We start from the raw sequence: 23,720 nt of genomic DNA on the forward strand, positions 1-23,720 counted from the left end.
AACCAAACACCCACTTGACCACTTCAAGTGTTGTTGCAAGTTATTTTCAATTGAACAATCTGGATTCAAGAAGTTGAGATTCGATTCCAAATTAAAATAACTTCTAATGGACTTCATCATGTGAATAAGTCATTTCTAAAAAACTCTTCAAAGTATACGAGTGAAATTCATTGGATATTTTTTTAGTGATGTGGTATATATTAATAATAGATAATATATTAACATTATTCATTCATTTTTTATAAATGTGCATCGGATTCGTGTTGAAATAAAAAAATTGCATTGTTCACTTCTAATGTTCAAGTCTTTACTCACACCCAATACAAGAGCCCAATTGCCCAATCCTAATAGAACGAATACATTATAAGAGAAAGAAATGTTTGTAACATAGGAGTATAGTTTAATCAGTTTAATCAACATACTTTTTTCTTATTAGTAGTAGTTAAAATTCTTTAAGATTTATAAATTTTGTGACTACTATTTCTCATTCACCTTATTTGTAATAAATTTTAATCCATAATAAAAAACTGTATTAAATAAGATAAATTAAAGAGAACATGTTATCAAATGTTAGTACTTATTTAACAGAAGAGTGTTATTTTTACAGAAATTTAATAGAAGAGTGTTGGCAATACAATTTTTTTTAGTATATTTATATCAACACTTTTTTTATTAATTAAAAATTATATACAACACCCATTAATTAAAAGTGGAACCTGCAATTAATAATTTTACTAGAAAGTGTGCTATTACCCTTTTCCGTTTATGATTGTTCATTACTTATTAAAAAGATTGGGCTAAAGAAAATGACACGTGGGGGCCATAAATTCCCTCCTTTAATTTCATTCCCCTCTCCATTCGCATTATTTTTTCTTTTTAAAAGGGTTAACGGTTCCATCATCTTCATCTGGTACCAGATCTGTGCCATTCATTTCTTCTAGCCATGGACGAGAAGCTCATACAGCGGTTAGAATCGGCGGTGTTGCGCTTGGAGTCGCTATCCTCTGGACTCCACCCCTCCGCTTCACAATCCGGCGGCGCCCACGCTCCCGATGCGGCGCTCGATCCCTCCGTCGTCGCCTTCGCCGATCTGATCGACCAGTACGTCGGTAGGGTTTCCGGCGCTGCAGAGGTTATCGGCGGACAGGTCTTGGGTGTCACCAAACTGGTGCAGGAAGCTTTCAATGTTCAGAAAGAGCTTTTGATTAAGCTCAAACAGACTCAGGTTCGTCATTGCTGAATGTTCGTTTTGGTGGGGGATTAACGGATTTGAATTGTTGCATTGCACATGAAGATGATATTGGTTTGTTAAAAAATTAGTGATGATATTTTAGTATGTGTACTAGGCTACTAGCTACTTTGGTAATGGTTCTGGAATAGAGTCTGATACTGATTGAATAGAATGTCGTGGCATGCTTCGTCTGTTTTTTTTTTTTTTTTTTTTTTTTTCGGAATTTTATATATGTATTTGAACTTCAATCTCTGATTGTTGTTGTGGATTGTGTGGATTCGATGCATGTTTTGCCTGTGTCATGTTTACTAGACAAAAGGTGGAGGTTCTGTGTTTCGCGGGTTTTTGGATATACCATAACTTTGAAGCCAAATCGAGAATCAGCTGCTTGCTCAGATGAATAAAAGAGGAGTTAAAGAAATGGTCATGTCAGTTGCTAGACAGAATCCAAAATAGACTAACTTAGCATAGTTTTTTTATGCAGTTGAGGCTGCTGTCATTTTGGAAGTAATCCTTTTATTCTTTCACGCTTGTGTATTTTTGCTGTTAAATTTGCGTTACTCTTAATGGACGAACAATGTGTCCATTTGCGTTAAATTGTAGAAAAATAGACGGACGATAAAAGAAAAAATGTAGAAATTTTTTATTTCAAAATTGGGATTGTGTGGGCATGATAAAATATTGACGTCAATCCTGGTGAAATTGATGTTAGGGGTATCTACGTTTAAACTAATTGACACAGCTTCAAGTACCAGGAAAGCAACAGAACCTTCTCAGCCGGGAGAATCAATTCTACAGTCTCAAAACTTGTGATAATCAGTTGTGTAAAATCAGTTATGATAATCAATTTTTGAAAAATGCATGATGCTGCCTTGTAGGACTAGGATGGATTGCTATAAAATAATTACAAGACTGTTTATGGCCAAGACAAATTGAATTTAGTTAGTAGAAAAGAGAGCACATATAGTTGCTCATGCTGTAAGGTTTTATTTTTTTAGACTATATGTCCCTAGTGTTTGTAAATGCTGTGTTAATATATCTTCTCATAATTTATTGTGCAGAAGCCTAACCTCGCTGGGTTGTCTGAATTTCTGAAACCATTGAATGAAGTGATCACAAAAGCTACCAAATTGACAGAAGGAAGGAGATCTGATTTTTTTAATCACTTAAAGGCTGCTGCTGACAGTCTCTCAGCTCTAGCATGGATTGCATATACAGGGAAGGATTGTGGTAAGTGATGAATGACTCTTATATAGGATGAATCTTTACCATTCAGTGTCTTATGTTTCTTCTGTTTTTTCAAGGTATGAGCATGCCAATTGCGCATGTGGAAGAAAGTTGGCAAATGGCTGAGTTTTACAGCAACAAGGTATTCTTGACACCTGCCAGAATCTTGTTAATTTGTCTTGGATAATTTTCATGATGCTCCTCTCCCCTTCACATTTAGGAGGAAAATATAAAGGAGTCCTTGCAAGTGATCTTCCTTGATAATTTTATCAATTTGTAGAATATCCTTGCATTTTTCATTTTTACTTTAAAATGCATGTCTATTGACTTTCTGAACTTAATGAATGAGAATTGAGAAAGGAAATGAATTATGATTAACTACCTTAATGATTATGTGCTTAGGCTCAGTAATTTGATTTTAAATGCTTGATTTTAATTTGATCAACATTTACATATGGAATGCTGTGTGTTGATCTTGCACTAGGCTCCTAGACTTTTCGTTGCACTTTCCTACCTCATATTGCCTGCTATTTCATGAGTAAAGGATAATGATTTTGCCTTACTTTTATTGTAATAATAATTAGGTGCTTGTGGAGTACAGAAACAAAGACCCAAATCATGTTGAGTGGGCCAAAGCTCTCAAAGAGTTGTATCTCCCTGGATTGAGAGATTATGTCAAGAGCTTTCATCCTTTAGGCCCTGTTTGGAGTCCAACAGGAAAAATAATTGCTCCATCAAAAGCTTCTGCTCCTGCTGCCCCTCCCCCTCCACCTGCTTCTCTCTTTAGTTCTGAATCATCTCAGGCTTCATCTTCTAAGCCTAAAGAGGGGATGTCTGCTGTTTTTCAACAAATCAGTTCAGGAAACGTCACTTCAGGTAGATTATTCTTATTACATTCTTGATTGTAAACTTTATAAATCAGTTAAGGAAATGTTCAGCATTTATGAATGATAAACTTTATCTAATAGGTTTGAAAAAGGTTACGAATGATATGAAGACTAAGAATCGCACCGATAGAACTGGAGTTGTTGGGGCTATTGAAAAAGAAACTCCTGCAAGTTCACGTGTGTTTTCTAAAGCTGGACCTCCAAAATTTGAACTTCAAATGGGCCGCAAGTATGTTTATATGTGTGATGGAGTTGCAGTTACTATATATGTATAAAAGTCAATGCCAATGATTTCACTATTCCATCTCCCTAACCTAATCTCTACCACTGCAGATGGGTTGTTGAGAATCAAATTGAGAAGAAAGACTTGGTCATTGAAGATTGTGATTCAAAGCAGTCTGTATATATTTATGGATGCAAAAACTCTGTTTTGCAAATTCTAGGTAGTCCTTCTTTCTTTTCTTCTCCTATTTGCTATCCAACTTATCACTTGGTCAAAAGGCTATGGCTAAATCACTTCAAAACAATTTGCAGGCAAGGTCAACAATATAACAATTGACAAATGCACAAAGATTGGAGTTGTATTTAAGGTTTGTTAGACATGAGAATTTGATATTTAATAATATTATTCTTACTGAGATGCAAATTCATTTCTGTTTTAAAATGTAGGATGTTGTTGCAGCATGTGAGATTGTAAACAGTAACGGGGTTGAGGTTCAATGCCAGGTACCTAGACTCCATTCTCCATTTTTTCCCCTCACTCCACAACAACTTCCAATGCTGTTGGCATGTTAGGTTGAATATGATATTATTCTTCCTGAGAAATATTTTAATAGTTTTACTGATCTTACTAATGATATAACTGGTGAGATGCATAGCATAAAAGTTTAATATTAATACTCAATGAATACTTGTTACGTCAAATCTCATTTAGTTTTACTCATGCTCGCTTTTACTAATCACAGGGTGCAGCTCCTACAATTTCAGTGGACAACACTTCTGGCTGCCAGCTATATCTGAGTAAAGACTCTTTAGAAGCATCCATAAGTACAGCAAAGTCAAGCGAGATCAATGTATTGGTTCCTGGTGCTGATCCTGATGGTGATTGGGTATGTTTTTTTGTTCTTACTTCCTATTATATTTTTTGATACTGAAAAGTTTGGTTCCTCATCATCAACAAGAACTTGTATAAAAGAGCCTTCTCTTATTTCCCCCTAATTTCTTGTAGATAATTTTGATATTTTAACCAGTAAAAATTGAATATTAGAGTATGTTTTTGCTATCACTATTGATATTGATGTTGTTTAGTACAACTTAGAATAACAGTGTGTAGCAGCCAGCCCCAAAAATGCTATTATGGGATTGCAGAAAGTAGGATCTCTGCTAGGTTAAATATTATAGTCAAACTAAATAATTAATACTCCACATATTTACTCACAAAAAATTAAAATCAAAGAAATTCATGATAAATAGTAGGTCATAGTTTATTGACACAATCACCATCAATCTAGTAATGAGGAACATAGGAATGAAGTTAAAATGAAAGATGATGGTGAAATTAATATATAAAATCAGAATGCATTAGATAAAAATTAGGAGAATGTGAACTGTGAGGTATGAAGGAAGAAGAAAGAACAGACCACAAAACAACAACAAAGCCTTCTCCCACTATAAGAACAGAATGGTACACAGAAAAAAAAAGAATGTAGACCTGTAAAATGTGAAGAAATAAGAAAGAACAGAGCACCATAATAGCACGCTATTGACTACTTTCAGAAGATGTTTTGCTTCCCACCTTAAGTACCATGTGCAATCTGAATTTGTTTACCTATCTTCATGTCTCATACAGCAGTGGATGAAATCCATCTATATTTAGAATCTTATTTAAAACATTGTAAAATTACATGTGGCTTACTGGCTTAGTTTTCCTAAAAATGTTTAATTGGATGCATGATCTTTGGTTAGATATTAGTGGACTAAGTCAAGTGATAAAAATTCCAAATTTTAACCACTTCTTCTGTTTCAGGTGGAGCATTCTTTGCCACAACAATACATTCATTTGTTCAAGAATGAGCACTTTGAAACAACTCCTGCTGCTCATTCTGGAGGTTAAATTGATTGCCAATTTGGACTTTTGGAGTCTCTATTTATATTTAAATCGTTTTGGAATACTGTGGGAGTGGCTTCAATTTGTTGTTTCGTCAATTCATTTACAAACACAGTCATATATATAGGTTTACCGTATACTTGCTGCTTATTCTAGTGATTTTTCCATGGGTTTATTGAACCATTGGAATCATCCATACGGTTTTTTTTTTTAGTAGTTTTCTTCTGATTGAGCGTGTTTTTGTCGTAAGTTGCATTATGCAATTGGTTTTTTTAGCTTTCAGAGGACATCTACATTTGTCTGAACATGTTGGTTTGATTCTGGTGCTTTTGCATATTTGAGGATAGAGCAATGATTATGTACTCAGGTGCATTCGGAAAGATATTTGTGTATCTGTTTTTTTGAATCGATTAGTCCTCCCAGTTTGTATTGAGAAAATGAAACGAGTTGTGAACTTTCTCTTGGCTTCTGCTTACATGTTGGTCAATATCTCTCTCTCTCTCTCTCTCTCTCTTTTTTTTCTTTTTCTTTTGAAGAGATGTTGATCAATATCTTAAATATGTAATATGATGACAAAACTCGATAATGGATCTGTACGCAGCTTAAGGGTTATATTCTATGTAAAGGTGTTTTGAAAAAGTAGTTACAATGCAGTTCTGGAAAAAAAAAATTGGGCTAACTTGAAAGCTAAGTTAATCATGGCTGAATATCTCACAATTCAATAATTTAAGATACATTAGTATTTTAGTCCGACTATTATATAAGATAAATATTTATTTTTATAAATTAGTCCGACTTATATATATATATATATATATATATATATATATATATATATGTTATAATAAACAGTTCAAATAATATTACAAGGCTATTTTAAATTAAAATAAACAGAAAGTTAAGACTATTATTATGTAAATAGATAAAAATAAAAGAAAGTATTTTGATGTTGTTGAGGTTTTTTTTTTTTTTTTTTTTGCTATTTGAGAAAGTAGTATGTGAAATGCACTTTTAAATTAGAGATGGGAGACCATGGAGTTCGTAGATCAATTTTCACTATTATATTTTAAATTTTTTATAGTATCATTTTTATTTTATTCCTTTGTTTTTTTTTATTGTGTTTTTTTTTTCAATACTAGTGTTGACAATAATGGATCTAATAAATATAATCTGGTCGTGAATAAATTGATCAATTTAATGGAATTATTCTACCTTAATCAGTGATCTTAAATTTAAGTATTAAATATATAATTATGTTAAACACTAAAAGGAAGATATTGTCATAAATCTACTTAGCATGAGGAAGATTGATTATCTAGTGAAAGATATTTGTGTGAGAAATTTCATTATAATTTGAGATTTGACTTTTCTAAGATAAGAATAGGTAAAATAAGTGATCTTTATCTTAGTCATTGATGAGAAAATTAAAAGGTAATATATTAATATTTTAAAATATCTATGGTTTATTATGTATGTGTACATGATATTAACCATTGATATTCTCATCAACAATTGAGATAATATACTGTTACCTTCTAAAGTGAATTGCTCATTTTATTAGAGGAGCTGGATCCTACAACTTACAATACAAGATATAGGATAGATAAGATAAATAAATAAGGAGGTGTTTGGACTTGTTTTATTTTTAGCTTCTCTTGTATTTTTAAAAGTATAAAGTTCTTTAATCACGTTGAGCTTGATTTAAGCCTAATTCGATTCAGCTCAGCATAATTCCATGCCTAATTCTAAGTAAGTAGTGCAGAGAAAACCAAAGGGGAAGGAGGAGAAGGAAACAAAATGAGAGACAGCGAGAGGCAGACTCCATGTGACTTGATCCATTTTAAAAACAATTATAGAATCACACAAGAAAGCCGAAAACCAACTCTATAACTGTTAATTAGTTATTCGATCGGTGACCTGCTGCTCCAGAACTAACAGATTTGTATGCTTCCACGAATAGAACCACATAGTCGTTGTGAGTGTTTTTGATAGCAACATTTGTTGCTAAAAATATCAATACTCGTGTTTGTTATTTTCCCATATTTGAGTACAAATAACTATCACTGTGGCTATAGTTTTCCTCTCGATTATATTCAAAATGCAGGCATTGCATGGCAGTTGGTAGGAATTTATAATATTAACAGTGTCTAAATCTTAAAGAATTATGATGGTTTGATTAAAGAATTATGATGGTTAGATTCAACAATAATCCTATGTTTGAATTGAGGATTTAAAAATTTCTAAGAAATTTAAATACACAATATTTTAATTGTCTTGATTTAAATTTTTTTCATTATGTAAATATTTTGTTTGGATGAAACAATTCAATTTTTTGTATTTAAATTTTTTTGTTTGGATAAAGTAATTCAATTTTAATAAAATTCAATTTTCATTTTACTTCTAATGCCAGTGAACCCCTTGTCGTTGGTGTAGATACCTCCATCATCTTCCTTAATACCGCCAATGTCACTGATAATCCCAACCGCCACCACATCCTCCTTTTTCCACCAGTGCAAACTAAGCTCCTTCACATCTTCTCCAAATCGATTCAACATAGACATTCTTTCATCCTTACCTCTTCATTAACTGCATCCAACAACCCATTACGAACCATAGGTTGCCATGAAGAAATCCACGTCACAGATCTTTCATCACATTGCATGATTAGAACCTTCATTTCTCTTTATTGTCCTAGAATCCTAACAACAAATATACAAATATCATATTGTTTCTTCTTTTAAGATATGTGCTCGAAAATCTATTTCCTCTCCCTCCGATGAGATCAAGGTCTTTGTCGCGTTTACAATGTCTCGTGCCGCTACGACTATGGTGCCTTGCGTCGTTATCATGTGGCCAAGGTGGTCATGGCGGCAACGAGAGAAGTCAATAGAGAAGATGTGAGATGCTTGGAGTGCGGATCTGTATAGAGCGAGTCACGACAATGGCAGATCCATGATAAAGACAAAGCAACGACAATGGCGGACTCCGCGTCGCTCGAGGCTTGACACCGTCGATCTCTAGATTTTTTTCCATCTTTGTTCTTATTAGTTCGATTTAACACAAAGCCTCGTGTTTGAGCAGAATCTGAACCACAACGATGTGAGTTTCGTTGAATCTTCATTGCAAAGTGTGGGTCAAGTGTCACCACTGTCAAAGCTGGAGAGAATTTTCTCGACGACTCCTCCGCGATGATGTGTTACTCCAACCACCATGAGCACTTGGGTGTAAGAGAACAAAGGGGCCTACGTGAGAGTAGAGAATTTGAAATTCTTACCATTTGTGTGTAATTTTAATTCATACCATTTTAGTTTATTAAAATTCTTTTAAAAATTGATGTCATTTTAAATTCTTTGAAATTCAATATCCAAACAACTAAATTATGAGAGCGATATTTAAAATTCATTAAAAAAATGAATTGCCTTATTTAAATACCCATTCAAACATAGAGTAAACTTATTGAGAAATGAAAAAAAAGCTTGATCCTATATGTAACAGTTGATTTTTTTTTTATCAATGATTATTCCTTAGCATTTACAACACATATTCTTGGATACCTTCTTCACATCTTATCAATAATAATACCAGCGATCTAATTAAAAATAACGATAAATTGTAATTCAAGAAAGTAAATTTATTTTTTTTGGTTGAGGTGGGGAGGGTTACAGCAGATTCAAAAGCAGAACCTTTAATTAGAACAATAAGAGACGTATATTAATATTATAGCGTTAACAGAGACCTACAAATATTCGATGTGCTAATATGTAAATTGTTAAAGTGAATGCATAATTAGTATTCACGAATCATGGGATAGTTATAATTAAAAGGCGATACTATACAGATACAATATAGAATAAGAATAAATGATACATTTATTTATAATGTAAAGTTTTTTTACACTAGTATTCAATTAAAAATATCATATATTATTATAAATTTGTCAATATAAAAAATAACTATTTTAAAAGTCATCTAAAAAAAAATTGTACTGATTAACAATTTTTACATTGATAATACATGTTAAAACTCATAGTATAAACTGTTTGGTTAAAATAGAGCATGGACATTATGCATCTGAACTGGTAAGCAGGGGAATAAGAATAAAGTGGCTTGAGCATCCCTTATTCCCTTTGGTTCGATCGAGCAACTTGCCGCTGAGAGTAAGTTTCTCACTATTTTTTAATAAATAAGTAAATTTTTGCTGATTTTTTTTTTCATATCTCAAATCTTTGATATTTATTTTATATTATTTGTCTTTTATCTCATTATTTTTATCACATCATTTACTATTTTTTTATATCTCTCTTTTCCTTAGATCCTTCCTGTCGTGTGTAATCAGTATGTCAATATTGGTTGAATATCTCATCTTTTTATTTTAAATATCTGATTATCTATTTTTGTTGTCTGACCCTACTATTTTGTGAGCAAAAACTCGTATAGAAGTTCTCAAATTCTTTGAGTTGGAATTCTCTCGGTAAAATAACCAAAAGAAATCCTGTTATTGAGAAAGAACATACAATACTATTCCTTAAGACTCTTTTTTTTTTTTTGAAATCCATTCTTCATTCATGTTATTTATTTTTATGAGGTAACTAGCTGTGAATTATTGTTCCAACATTTAAACGTAAAAGTTGCTTGAAAATTCTTCTCACACATTAAAACTAAAAACGTAAGATCCATGACACTTATTTAGATGCAGGGTAAAACATAATTGTACCTTGGATTATTTTATTTTATTTTATTTCAGGACTCGGAAACAATTCTTTATGAACATTGTTACACTATTACAGTGTTTGCTTTTTTTCTTTTTTTTGGACCCAAAGTTACCACTCCTGCTTAGAATAAAGGGTAGTCTAGTAGGAACCGGATCCTTGTGCGAAACCAACGAAAAAAATGAAAAATCATGAATCCCAAATACTATCTCTACCACTTTTGGATAATAAAGTCTTTATCGCCTCTAGTCCTTGTCATTCTGTTATGAGAATTTCACATTTTCACGTGTTCCTTTCCTCCTGAATACTACTAGTATTTATTTAAAAATACACGATTTTAAGTTTTTAAATTTTAACATTTTGCATGCTGCACATGTATAACCGTTCAAGTTTTGTGAAAACGAAGCTTCCTTTCCTTATGTTTCTAAACCTTAAAATTACTGTAACTTTCAAAGGGTGTATAGAGGTAAGGTTATATATATATGTGTGTGTCTATATATACCTATACTAGAATGTGTCAAAAGTTAATTTCTAAAATTTTGATTTTAAGTAGAGAATAGCATAATATTAACGTTAAGGATATCTAATAATTAATACAGGCATACTCAACAATTCCTCATGAATTTAGAGACAGAACTGTGGTTTTTAATTTAGAAACTCAATTTAATTAACGTTCGGCATACATCTGTCTCTGTCTTTTTTTCTTAATTAATTTTCACTTATTATTATTTTGGTGTGCTACATAGTTAAGAAAATGTTTAACGTATACCTTATTTGTTGGGGTATGGATGGATGTAAAGAAGATAGAGAATATAAAAAGAAAGGAAAGAGAAAAGAAAGATGAATTGAAAAGATTCAATAATTTATAAGAATAATTCAATGAGAAGAAAAATATGATAGAAGTGAAATTAAGAAAAAAAGTGAATATAGGAATATAATTAGTGATATATTCATTTATTATTTTAGACCCATCCTTCTATGTTAAAGTCTTTTTGTATAGGTCTTTTCTATTAGTTTTGGCTTACATTTTCATGCTCCCTCTATAAGTTCAAACCACAAAGCTCAACACTCCTTGGTCTAAAGTCTAAACCACCATGGCTACACTTTCCAACCCTTCATTCCTCCTCCACCTTTCCCTGATCATCACTGCAATGTGCTTTGCTGGTTTGTTCTTGTCTCATCAATTCTTCCATATCGATCCTTTGTAACCTTTCAATGGCCTTATTTTCTCTTTTCACATTTTTCTTTGCTTTTCATTTTATGTCTCAAACTTTTCCGAAAAACCTATGAAACTGTGAATGAATTACGAACAACTTTGTGTTTTCAACTGTCAACTGAAGTTTCTTTCATGCTTCCGAAAAAGAACAAACACCCTTCACTAATTTTTTTTTAATCCGAATTTTAAACTGTTTCATAATTCTAGAATTCATTTATTAGCTTCCTGGTATCTCACTAAAAATAATAATAAACGATGCATTAGTAACCAAATTTAGTGGGGGGGAAAACAGTGAAGTTATTAATAAATTATTGTCACTAATTTTAATTTTTCTTGTACACTGAATTTTCTTCGTCTTACAGTTTCGCAGCCCTTCATCGGCGTGAACTACGGCCAGGTCGCCGACAACCTTCCGGCGCCGGAGGCCTCGGCGGAGCTCCTCAAGTCCACGACCGTCGGAAAAGTCCGTCTCTACGGCGCCGATCCGGCGATAATCAAGTCCCTGGCGAACTCCGGCATCAGAATCGTAATCGGCGCGGCCAACGGCGACATTCCGAGTCTGGCCTCCGATCGACTCGGCGACTCAGTGGGTTAACGCGAACGTGTTGCCCTACTACCCCGAAAGCAACATCACTATGATCGCCGTGGGCAACGAGGTCATGAGCTCCGGCGACGAGAGCCTCGTCTCGCAGCTTCTCCCGGCGATGCAAAATGTCCAGAATGCCCTCAACTCGGCGCCAAAAATAAAGGTTTCTACAGTGCACTCGATGGCCGTGTTGACTCACTCGGATCCTCCATCATCCGGGTCATTCGACCCGGCTCTCGTAAACACCCTCCAACAGTTGCTCGCGTTTCAGAAAGATAACGAATCACCCTTCGCCTTCAACCCGTACCCGTTCTTTTCTTACCAGAGCGACCCGAGACCCGAAACACTCGCTTTTTGTCTTTTTCAACCGAATTCGGGTCGGGTCGATACGGGTAGTGGGAAGGTTTATTCTAACATGTTTGATGCTCAGGTCAGCAATTTATTTTTTCATTCTTATTCTAATAAAATTTTCCTTAGACAAACTATATTCACACTCACGGTAACAATTGGATATAAGTAACTAAGGTTAAAATTATATTTCATTTTTGATCAAAATAATTCTTATTTATTCTTTATTTATTTTTTGACTGAATTTTATATTAAACAGAATTAACATAAAAAATATATATATATTCAGTCATACATTGAACAAAAGAGAGTACACCTTCAATTATTTTTTCGATAAAAATTAATCGGCACTTATTTAACTTTTCTAATTTATAGTAAAAATTAGTAAAGATTATAATAATTTTAAATTACTTAATAATTGAGATGTATAGGTAAAAAGTAGAAGGAAAAAAAAAGAATGAAATTTAAGTGCAAAAATGATAAGTGATGTAATGAAAAAAATTAAAAATTGAAATAAAAAACAAAAAAAGGAAAGTGAATGTATGCTTATATTATTTTTACAACGTATGTTTATATTTATTGTCATCAAAATTTCACTAATAATCTTAACTTTTCACCTACACAAATCTTAAATTATATAATAATATAATATTGTGTATTTTTTAATTAACATATACTTCTCTTAATTTTTTTATACAATTATGTAAATTAAAAGAGGTCGAATAATATTAAAAAAAGGAAAACAATATTTGTGTAATTTCGTTAAACGTTTAAAGGAGTGCAATGCCGAATTGTTCTTAACGTACATGCTACGTGACTACGACACTATGTGTCTAATAATCTTCACTTTGATATATCTGAGACTATAGTATCAATGTATAATAATCTTTTTACCCCATTCTGTAGCCTAGTTGCTAAAATAGTTTGTTAAATTTTGAAAAACGTATGATTTAAAATATTTATGTGTAATTATTTAGTGTTCTGATAATAAATTATGATTTTTGAACTTGCATGTCTTCCTTTTTAATGTTGATGCCCTTTTATTCCAACATGCATGTTCGATGCTCAAGTCAGCAATTTATGAAAATTATATATACATTCTATAAGATTTATGAAATTAAAATTTCATTTAATATTCGTATTTTTTAATTTTACATATTTTTTTCTTAATGTATATAATAACATGATGTCTCATACCTTTGTTCGTTAAGGTAGACCTCTTCTAATTTGATCCCTCTCATAATTAAATATATAAAGAGCCATCATGTCATTAATGTGAATATAATTTATCCAGTTTTCTTTTATATCTTAATTTTATGAACTACTCTCCACCTCATGCCACTTCACTTTGTTCTCGCAGGAATAATCTTTTATACCATTCCTCTGTCTAGTTGTTAAAATAGTTTGTCAAATTTTGAAATATGTATAGTCCCTAAGCCAAATTTGAAACGTTTTTGTGTGATAGTAAGTGTAATTATTTAGTTCTGATATTAAGTTAAGATTGAACTTGCAACTCTTTATAAAGTTTCTGCCCTTTTAACGGATCACTAATCCTGTTCTTGCTTTTGATGATACCACAATAGTAGTAGTACAGAGGTTGAGAAGTCTCACTCACGCTGTCACGCATCTTTTTATTCTGTGTGCTTTTGCTCACTTTTCTGTTTCTGTAATTATAGTGGTTCTTCCTTTTTAATTTTCACGTAGAAAGTGGTTGGATTGCCGCTACATGAAAAAGTGGATAGTTTATCTAATTATGTGAAAATTTGAAATGCAACATGTTCTCTTGCTAGGACTCGTAGAAAGAATTTTTCTAATACTACTCTTACATTCACAACTTTTTTCAAGCATTATAATGCAAACTATTTTAGCTTAGATGGACTTTATTTAAAATTTTCATCATCTCATGTTAAACTCAGATGCAGTTATATCTATAAACATGGTTTGCAATTCTCATCGTATGAGTTGTATAATTAGCACAACTTAGAAGTAAACATCGTGTAATTAATTATAATAAAGTTTGTACAATACTTGTGCATTATAACTGGTTTATGATTCACTTTGGGGTTGAATGCTGAGCATAGGTGGATGCAGTGCATGCTGCTTTGAGCAGTATGGGATTCAAGGACATGGAGATTGTGATTGCTGAGACAGGATGGCCCTCTCGTGGGGACAGCAATGAAGTAGGAGCAAGTGTTGAAAATGCCAAGGCCTATAACGGGAACCTCATTGCGCACCTTAGATCACTGGTTGGCACTCCTTTGATGCCAGGCAAATCTGTGGACACATTCATTTTTGCGCTCTATGATGAGGATTTGAAACGTGGTCCAGCATCTGAGCGAGCATTTGGTTTGTTCAAAACTGATCTCACCATGGCATATGATGTTGGCCTAGACAAGTCTGGTTCTACCCACAAGGTGAACAATTAAATTGCTAATTTGCTGTTAATTAATAAGACACATGCATAGTAATGTTGATATTTTATAAACAATTTCGTTCAAATGATTTTTAGTAACACTGAAATGCATGTTTGGATTATAGTTTGCAAACTCAATTTGCAAAAGTATCTAAAGTCTTACTTCTTCCAAACTCAATTTTTACGCAAAAATTTACTCTTAAACGTACTTTTGAGGGATAACCAAATACGACTGAAAACTCATTCTACTCTCAAATGTAATTTTGGAACCTTCCCACCAGAAATCCAAACAAATCCTAACTAGTTTCCTTAATTTGTCTGTCCACAGAATTCACCAACTAGTCCTATTACTCCAGCTCCTAAAACGGGAACACAATGGTGCATCCCCAAAGTGGAAGTGACTGAGGCTCAATTGCAGGCAAATATTGATTATATTTGTGGTAGCCAAGTTGTAGATTGTGGGCCAATTCAACCAGAAGGTGCTTGTTATGAACCTAACACGATATCATCTCATGCCGCCTTTGCTATGAATCTCTACTACCAGAAGTTTGGCAGAAATCCATGGAACTGTGATTTCTCTCAAACAGCTATGCTTACATCCCAAAATCCAAGTAAGTTTAATTTCTTAACACCCCCCCTTTTTTTTTCTGAAATCTTTGTCTATGAAGCAATTTATAGTCTTGTATCATACTTACAAATGCCACGTACATAACTTGTCACGTATGATGTTTTGTTCCTTGTGGCGGGAAAGCGTTTGGAAAACAGAAATTGAAGTAGGCTAGAACCTTGCATTGTGTGCTTTATGGGTAGTCTTGGTTTCTAACCATTGGTATACATGAGTGCTTACGAATTAAGATCCTCTCCATTAACTACTAGTAGGAGAGAGAGAAACACAACACTCATGTGGGGTACACTTGCACCCAACTCAGTATTTACATATAATTCTGCTTTTATCTAACTTGATTTTACTCCTCTTTGTAGGTTACAATGCTTGTGTTTATCCCGGTGGGAGTACCTGAAAAGGCTTCAACTTGATGTCAACTAAAAAGAATTATTTATACTATAATTAAATTAAGGAATAAGGTTCTCATTTGCCCTCTTTTATTTACGAATCAATTGTAAATGGATGTCAATCCACGTTCATTCGTGCGTGGTATCTCCTACTTTTAGCGTCACAAACTCACAATTGTGTTCCCTTCAATTCTCTTGTGATCCAAACCTCCTATTTATTCAATTAAATGCTCTGGGTACATCTTATTCTCACCAAATGTCATTGTGCTGGAAAGTTTCCTATGGGTGTGTGGCTGTGACTGCAGTAATAATGTTGTGTGTGGAATAGTTGTTTCGGCCCTTCTCCATCCTCTGCACAATACACAACACACACACACACGTGTTGTTTATTCAATAAACTATTATCGCATGAGGATTTATGTTATAAATTTAACTGAAATTTATTGGAAAGATTAAAAACAGTTTATTTTGGATATATTTGATTCAACTAGCTTATTGAAATATATTAGAAAGGATTTAAGGAAGCTGTAAATCATCTTACTCTTCTGAAGTGTCAAATTCATTTTAGAAAGTGAAGTAAAATTATGCTTAGATCAAAGTTGAGAAAGTGTTTTTGTGAATCTTAATGCACAATTTTGATTGCTAATACACAAAACGAAAAAAGAAGAAAAAAATATTACTTGGAAAGTAAATTCCAAACATATACTAATCATCTCGGTTTTTATATTGAATGACACTTTCTTTATCTCTTTTTTTGTTGTTGTTGAATTGTCAATATTATTCAATCTGTTCTGAGAACACTACAAACAAAACCTGGAGTTACATTAAAGACATAAGACTGATTAATGGAAGTCATCCCGTGATATGTTTAACTTATGAACAACTTGATTAGCCTCTCTAAAAATATCCATCCAAATAACAAACACTTGATAGTTGTGAATATTGTGAATACCTCTAACCAAACAGTAACATGGGTGGCAGGGATTACATCCTTTGCTTAACAAATTGATAGTCTCTTGACAATCCAAATCCAAAATTGAGACCATGAAAAATGGCCCAAAGTTTAGCTGCCAAAATACTACAGAATTCCAATTTCATAGAGTTGACAGTTGACAATTTATTAATCACCTCTGCATTACTCCACCGAACATTTTTGAAAATGCAATTAAAGATTTATGATGTTTTTCTGCCTCTAGTTAGCCTTGTGGCTTGTATTACCAAGGGAATAATTTTCTTTTTCTTTGAAACCAAGGTTTTTTTTAAGGTTTAAAGGAGAACTTCCATAGAGGTGAATGCTATGAAAGTCCAGGGAAACATAACACAATGAAAAAGGAGAAAAATGAAACAGAATCAAAGTGCATATTTGATTATTTGCTGGTTTACCTAAAACTTAAGAGCAACGACAATATTAATATGATTTAAATCTCCCACATCTTCTAAAAGCTTCTATGGGAAGAAAAATAAATATCCTAAAGTTGCTTGTCTGAAAACAAAAGCTAAAATTAAAATGCAGCAATCCTTATCAATCAAAGCAACACTTGCATTTGTTAAATTAGTTTGTTAGATATTACATGCATGCATATATTAATTATGAATTAAAGATTTGAAACTTGGTGTGAAACTTTTGATTTAACATAATATTAATATTATTTATTAATAAATATTATACAATGAAAACATTAAGCAGCAACTTCCATTGTCGTCCAGCGGTTAGGATATCTGGCTTTCACCCAGGAGACCCGGGTTCGATTCCCGGCAATGGAAATAAGGTTTTTGATTTTGCAAACGCATGCGGAAGTGTTAGTGCTTTCTTCTATCATTTTACTTATTTTTAATTGCCTAATTTTAATATGGTCAAACTTTGAGCTAACAATGAAATACGCATGCTCATTATTGCATTATTGCCCACCAAGAAATTTGTCTTTTGCTGATAATAATGGGAAGATGTTGAAAACAATAAATAAAATATATTAAGGTGGAGGAGACAATTCCATGGCCCATTCACAAACAAAGATGAAAGATATATTTTTGGGTTTTGAGCATCATCTTTCACACAAGGTTAGCTCCTAATACGGTAGATTTAATTTTTGACATTTGGTACTTATCGCCTTCTCATCTCTTAGTTTATTCAGAAATTTTTCTTTTATAGAAAAATCATGCTTAAGTGGCAAAGTTGCATGTCTATCACAAAAATGTGTGAAGGATGGAGGGTAAAACATAAAAAGATAAAAGTCAAAGACAGAAATAACACTCTAACCTCCTGTTCTTTTTTCGGCTAAGTTGGTTTCATAAGAGCACTGAACTTGAAACCAAGTTGAACATGCTATTCTCTGATATTTAGCCGACACCAATTTTTGTAAGTGAAATATTGGGATTAATTTTTTTTTAAAAAAAATTGACAACTTTGATTATGTATTTATAATGATTTCAATGCTCAAATAAGTATGTACAAAATACAATATAAATTAAGGGAACGAAAATTAAAAGGAGATTTTATCTCACATCTTAAAAAGTCTATTTATGTTATTCTTGATTCGATCATTTTGATATTTCTTACATGATATGGTGTGAGAATTGTCTTGTTGGATAAGTATTGTGAAAATTACTATCTCTAACAGATTTCTAATCATGATTCAATACTTTGCATCTCTATTGAAGTTTATCCTTAATACATTATACATGCCTTGATGCTTAGCTAATAGATTTCTGTCATTGAATTAATACATTGGTTTAATTTGTAGATTCAGCTCAAATTCTAGAAAGTGGAGGTCCAAATCAATATTCATCCATATATTTTTCCTTGCCTTCCATTTAATGGATTTATTTTTTCTCTATCCATTGAACTTACTAGTTTTTCATCTTTTTATTCCATAGAAGATGGAAAATGATTCTTTCAACCTTTTTTACCGCATAATTCTTCCAAAACCTTAAATGTACATGTTGCTGTTATATTGATTACTAATATCTTAATTATGAATTAATAAAAATATCAATTAGTTTTAAAACTAAATCATCAACTTAATTTAAATAAATAACATCAGAAAAGTGGAAAATTAGTTATTTTATTAAAAATAGTATTTTTCTAATGTTGAGAGCATGATGGTGGTTGGAATTGGGAGAGAGAGTAGCGTTTCTAATGAATCATAGTTAGTTATTCCATATGTTGTCTAATATTTGTGTTTCATAACCTACGTATGTGGATCTGCCTTCACATATGTTCAACCTGTTATGTCTAACATTGGAATATTAGGTGATGTCGACTTAAGAGTATAGAAGCATGAGCGAGTGCCACGTGGCAGTGCCCTGTCAGCATGATCCTTGCGTTACCAAGACATGCGCACGCACACCATTATGCAGTTATTGTACAGTAACCATAATCATTACTGTTAAATAGAGGTTGGATATAGTATCTATTTATGATTAATCTAGGTTTAAATTTTAATTAAAAGAGATGTTGAAACATATATTTATATTTACATGGAAAGGGAAAAAAAAAAGTATGAAACACGTTTAAAAATGTGTTGTAAAATTACACTTGAGCAGAAGCCTTAATTCTGCGTTTTGAATTTTTATTCATTTTATTTTGAACATCAAACTAAATATGTAAGCGGAGATGATGGAGAAAGGTGGGGCCGTGTGTGGAAGAGTTGCCAGCGTCAGAAAGTCAGAAACAACTTGACTTCTTCTCCTTCTTCTTCTTCTTCTTCTCTTTGAACAGAACAACAACTCAACTCATCTCACGATTCATTCAGCTTTTTAAATAAATAAAATTCCTTTCTCCCTCACAATCACAATGCTCTTCTACCCTTCAAACCCAACATCACACCCCTCTTCCTTCCTTCCTTCCCTAATACTATAATTTGTTACGTCACGGAGCCCAAATGTCTGTTACGGAGCTCAAAGAGCGTCACTCCGCTGCCACCGACACCGTCAACAATCTCAGACACCGTTTAAAGCAGAAGCGCCTTTCGTTGCTCGACACAGATGGTAATAACCTTTTTTTCTTTAATTGTTTTGCTATTATCATTGATTATTTTAGGTAGCACAGTGGTAATAATTGGTCTTAGATCTTGCTTATTGAACTCGTTGTTTGATGGGTATTTTTTCAGTTTCTGGGTATGCAAGGTCTCAGGGTAGAACACCTGTGACCTTTGGACCTACGGATCTGGTTTGCTGTAGAACCTTGCAGGGTCACACGGGAAAGGTACCCTTCCTTGTTCCCTTTTTTTTTTTTGTGATATGTTTTGCTTGCTTGACTTGTTCTCAATTTTGGTCTCTTAACTTGCTTGACTTTTCGGTTTCTAGAGCACCACAGTAGCTGCTTATCACTTTTCAGTTTGTGGTTCGTTAAATGATTATGGAATTATCTCCTCAAACGTTAATGAGTTTGAGGTCCTGTGTGGATAAATTTTTTCATAGGAGAAGATAATAAGCAGAAAAAAATTATATAAACTTCTCCCATTAGCTATCTAGCTATCTAGCTTTCTTTTTGTCCACCCCAGTCGTGACTTGTGAGATAGTCTTGTTCTGTCTTACATAGCAGAAATCATCGTGCTTTTGATATACTACATCAGCAATCGTTGTAGATTTCTTCTAATCATCAAACTTGCAGATTTTAGGTTGACTTGGGATTGCTTTCAAATTTATAGGTGTATTCATTGGATTGGACTTCTGAAAAAAGTCAGATTGTTAGTGCATCTCAAGATGGGCGATTAATAGTGTGGAATGCTCTAACTAGGCAGAAAATTCATGCCATAAAGCTGCCTTGTGCATGGGTCATGACATGTGCTTTTTCACCAACTGGTCAGTCTGTTGCATGCGGTGGTCTTGACAGTGTTTGTTCTATTTTCAATCTTAATTCACCCACTGACAAGGATGGGAATCTACCTGTTTCCCGGATGCTTAGTGGACATAAGGGTTATGTTTCCTCTTGTCAGTATGTTCCAGATGAAGATACTCATTTAATTACTGGTTCTGGTGATCAGACATGTGTTTTATGGGATATTACTACAGGCCTTAAAACCTCTATCTTTGGAGGAGAGTTTCAGTCTGGACATACTGCAGATGTACTTAGGTATGTTAGTTGTTTGCTGAATTAGTTTGAACCAATGTTTGTTGTTTGAGTAAATTATTATCTCCTCCTTTGTATTTTGTGTTATTATGCCTACCTACCATCTATTTTGCAAACCTACAAAAAGAACTCATGTGTCTTTACAAAACAAAACTTTACAACTAACTCCAGAATACTGGCAAGACTAGCAGATTTGTCAGATCATGGATGTTTGTTTTATGGTCAAATATTATTCCTACACTGTAAACCTTTCAGTTGAGGGGAAAAAAAAAGGTTAAGAGTACATTCATTTGGCAATGCAGCAGATTTGAATGGTCTTAGTGTTCAATCATGCGTGTCTTTACCCTTTCTCTGGTATATAAGTCTGGGAAAGGGTAGGATTCGACCACAAGACATTCATGATAATGTATTAGTTAAAGAATCTGATAGACATATAATAGTATATTAGATTTAGTTTCAGCGATTCTGTAAATTTATTGGAGGTATCTGCCTGCTTTCATAATAAAGGGATGTCTGTGTTAGGAGTAGGAACCCAAAGAATAACTTTGTTGATTGAATGAATTTGAACTGAAACAAGGAGAAAGAATTCCCCTCTAGTGAACTAACTACTCTATCTGTCCCTAACAAATTCCCCCTCCCCTTCTGTTCCAACTCCTGACAATCTGTGCAGTTGATCCTTTTGCACTTAGACTTGGGTAGGATTTTGGTAGGTTGATGCGATGTGGATTGGGTTAGTGTGGCTTCATCTTTCTATTTTATCCACATTGTACTTCAGTTTGTTCTGTTCTGCTAAGTGAGCACCTCTTATGCTCTCACTTAGCTTTTAATAAATACTTTAATTTATCCCAAAAAAAAAGTGCAGTTGATGCAAAATAAAAGGGAGGCAATAATAACTTACTTACTTTTGTTGCTTTTGATTTGTTGAATAAATTAATCTGCAAAAGAATGGCCACTTTAGCTTCAAAATGCAAAGCATATGCATAAATTTAAAACTTCCTTTCTACACAAATTATGAAATCTGGTTGGTAATCAACATGCTTGTTAAACACCGTGTTTCTTTTCAATATTATTTGTTAGTATTGAATTTTTTCTTAGTAATATATTATTGCTTTGTCCTCTTCCAGTATCTCCATTAATGGATCCAACTCAAGAATGTTTGTATCTGGTTCTTGTGATGCAACTGCTCGATTGTGGGATACTCGTGTGGCAAGTCGAGCAGTGCGGACATTTCATGGGCATGAGGGAGATGTTAATGCAGTCAAATTCTTTCCAGACGGTAATAGATTTGGAACAGGCTCAGATGATGGAACCTGCAGATTATTTGACATTAGGACTGGACACCAACTTCAAGTTTATTATCAGCAGCACAGTGACAATGACATCACTCCTGTGACTTCCATTGCATTCTCTGCTTCAGGAAGACTTCTTTTTGCTGGATACACAAATGGAGATTGCTATGTTTGGGACACTTTATTGGCAAAGGTACTTGGTGCTCTAGCAAAACATACAACAACTTCAGGTTCCATTGTTTCTGGTTGCACTGTGATTGAAGTCGGCTTAGTTTTTTAACAGAACATATGTTTGCTTCTATGCAGGTGGTCTTGAACATAGGATCTCTCCAAGACTCTCATGAGGACAGGATCAGCTGCTTAGGTTTGTCAGCTGATGGAAGTGCCTTGTGTACAGGAAGTTGGGACACAAACTTAAAGGTGAGCATGCATTTTGCCCATATTGAATAACTCTTAGGTTATGTGATACACAGTTGGGTTACCAATTTTGAAATTAGCTTCTACTTGTGTTTGATATTTGTCTTACTTGTCAATAGATTATAGGATTAAAAACATTTAAGCAACTGAATTTATAAGCCTTAATTCCTCCACGGTTTAAACCTTAAATAAATAGGAATTACCTCCACCCCCATCCCCCCAGAGAAGCAACATGTTGACAGATTGCTTATGAGGTTGTATAAATCTAACTAGCACAACAGAGTTGGAACATCAAAACATGATTTCTTTAGAAATGTAAAGGGCCTGACATTATAGAGATTTTAATGTTTGTAACTTCCAGAAGTGAACACGGCCCTGCAAGTATTGGTTACTTAATTAGTAATGACAATAGAACATTTTGTTCTAGGATTGTCCTACCCTCACACGGGTAACAATTACATTATGTCGATTGTATCCCAGAGTAACGATGTGGATGCCACCGATTATACTGGATACGGTGTTTTTGGAGTTATGGGTTAAGTTCTAAAAGTGGTTGTTGAATGTAGATAGCTCTTGTTCACTGAATATATTTGCTAACTACTTGTCCCTTGCACTGCAGATATGGGCATTTGGAGGGCATAGGAGGACAACTTAAGCCATTGCGGGAAGGTCAAATTGGAGACGAATTGCGTGCTAATTTATATAACCCTTCATTTTAGCCTTGCAACTCATGTCCGTTTGTCCATGTGTGTGATCTTAGTACTTTTTCCATTGTACTACCCACTCCGCCAACTGTACCATTCCCTTATAACTATGATAATTATAATACTTAAAGGTGTGATTAGCTATGGAGCTTCCTGAAAGTGGCCCGAACTATATAAAATGAAAATTTGCATTCCTCTTTAACACCTGTTAGTAAATGCTATTTTTGTCCTATAAATCCATAATGTAGCTACCCTTGCTTCAATTATCGTTGAATGCAGCCGCTAAAACCTACTCAAACCCGCTTCTGCCGTAGCCATAACTAAATAGATCACAAATTAAGAGGCCCGGTGCATATATAAGATTAAACTTTTGTAAACAATATTTTTTATGTCTCTTATTATCATCTGAGTGCAGTAATTGCTTATAAGTTCAACCTGAAATGCATATATCTTCTTGAAAATACATTTAGTCGTACTAGTCGTATAAATTGTAACATACATTGA

At 33.5% G+C, this 23,720-nt stretch overlaps 2 protein-coding genes, 1 non-coding gene and 1 pseudogene across 3 annotated transcripts; all 4 read left to right on the forward strand.

The window, feature by feature from the left end:
* Positions 1–808: 808 nt before the first annotated feature.
* LOC100780824 (cyclase-associated protein 1) lies at positions 809–5,941 on the forward strand. The gene is made up of 10 exons (XM_003541001.3): positions 809–1,225; positions 2,293–2,461; positions 2,536–2,600; positions 3,043–3,334; positions 3,427–3,574; positions 3,679–3,788; positions 3,880–3,935; positions 4,015–4,071; positions 4,311–4,454; positions 5,372–5,941. The coding sequence occupies exons 1-10, from the start codon at positions 944–946 to the stop codon at positions 5,456–5,458; spliced, it is 1,410 nt and encodes a 469-aa protein (XP_003541049.1). The 5' UTR covers positions 809–943; the 3' UTR covers positions 5,459–5,941.
* Positions 5,942–11,161: 5,220 nt separating this feature from the next.
* LOC100786680 (glucan endo-1,3-beta-glucosidase 7-like) lies at positions 11,162–15,992 on the forward strand (annotated as a pseudogene).
* A 1,435-nt stretch (positions 15,993–17,427) lies between these two features.
* On the forward strand, positions 17,428–17,499 carry TRNAE-UUC (transfer RNA glutamic acid (anticodon UUC)). Its single transcript has one exon. It is a non-coding gene; the product is annotated as a tRNA-Glu (tRNA).
* A 1,782-nt stretch (positions 17,500–19,281) lies between these two features.
* LOC100787237 (guanine nucleotide-binding protein subunit beta-1) lies at positions 19,282–23,418 on the forward strand. Its single transcript, XM_003541007.5, has 6 exons — positions 19,282–19,722; positions 19,845–19,939; positions 20,385–20,809; positions 21,931–22,288; positions 22,402–22,515; positions 23,132–23,418. The coding sequence occupies exons 1-6, from the start codon at positions 19,617–19,619 to the stop codon at positions 23,165–23,167; spliced, it is 1,134 nt and encodes a 377-aa protein (XP_003541055.1). The 5' UTR covers positions 19,282–19,616; the 3' UTR covers positions 23,168–23,418.
* Positions 23,419–23,720: the final 302 nt, after the last annotated feature.

Source organism: Glycine max, chromosome 12, assembly GCF_000004515.6.
Source record: "Glycine max cultivar Williams 82 chromosome 12, Glycine_max_v4.0, whole genome shotgun sequence".
Classification (NCBI taxonomy): domain Eukaryota; kingdom Viridiplantae; phylum Streptophyta; class Magnoliopsida; order Fabales; family Fabaceae; genus Glycine; species Glycine max.

Coding starts and splice junctions, on each gene's coding strand:
- LOC100780824 (XM_003541001.3), top strand. CDS start 944: ATGGACGAGAAGCTCATACAGCGGTTAGAATCGGCGGTGTTGCGCTTG. Junction 2,462..2,535: donor ATATACAGGGAAGGATTGTG/GTAAGTGATGAA, acceptor TGTTTTTTCAAG/GTATGAGCATGCCAATTGCG. Junction 3,335..3,426: donor TTCAGGAAACGTCACTTCAG/GTAGATTATTCT, acceptor TTTATCTAATAG/GTTTGAAAAAGGTTACGAAT.
- LOC100787237 (XM_003541007.5), top strand. CDS start 19,617: ATGTCTGTTACGGAGCTCAAAGAGCGTCACTCCGCTGCCACCGACACC. Junction 19,940..20,384: donor TGCAGGGTCACACGGGAAAG/GTACCCTTCCTT, acceptor TCAAATTTATAG/GTGTATTCATTGGATTGGAC. Junction 22,516..23,131: donor GTTGGGACACAAACTTAAAG/GTGAGCATGCAT, acceptor CTTGCACTGCAG/ATATGGGCATTTGGAGGGCA.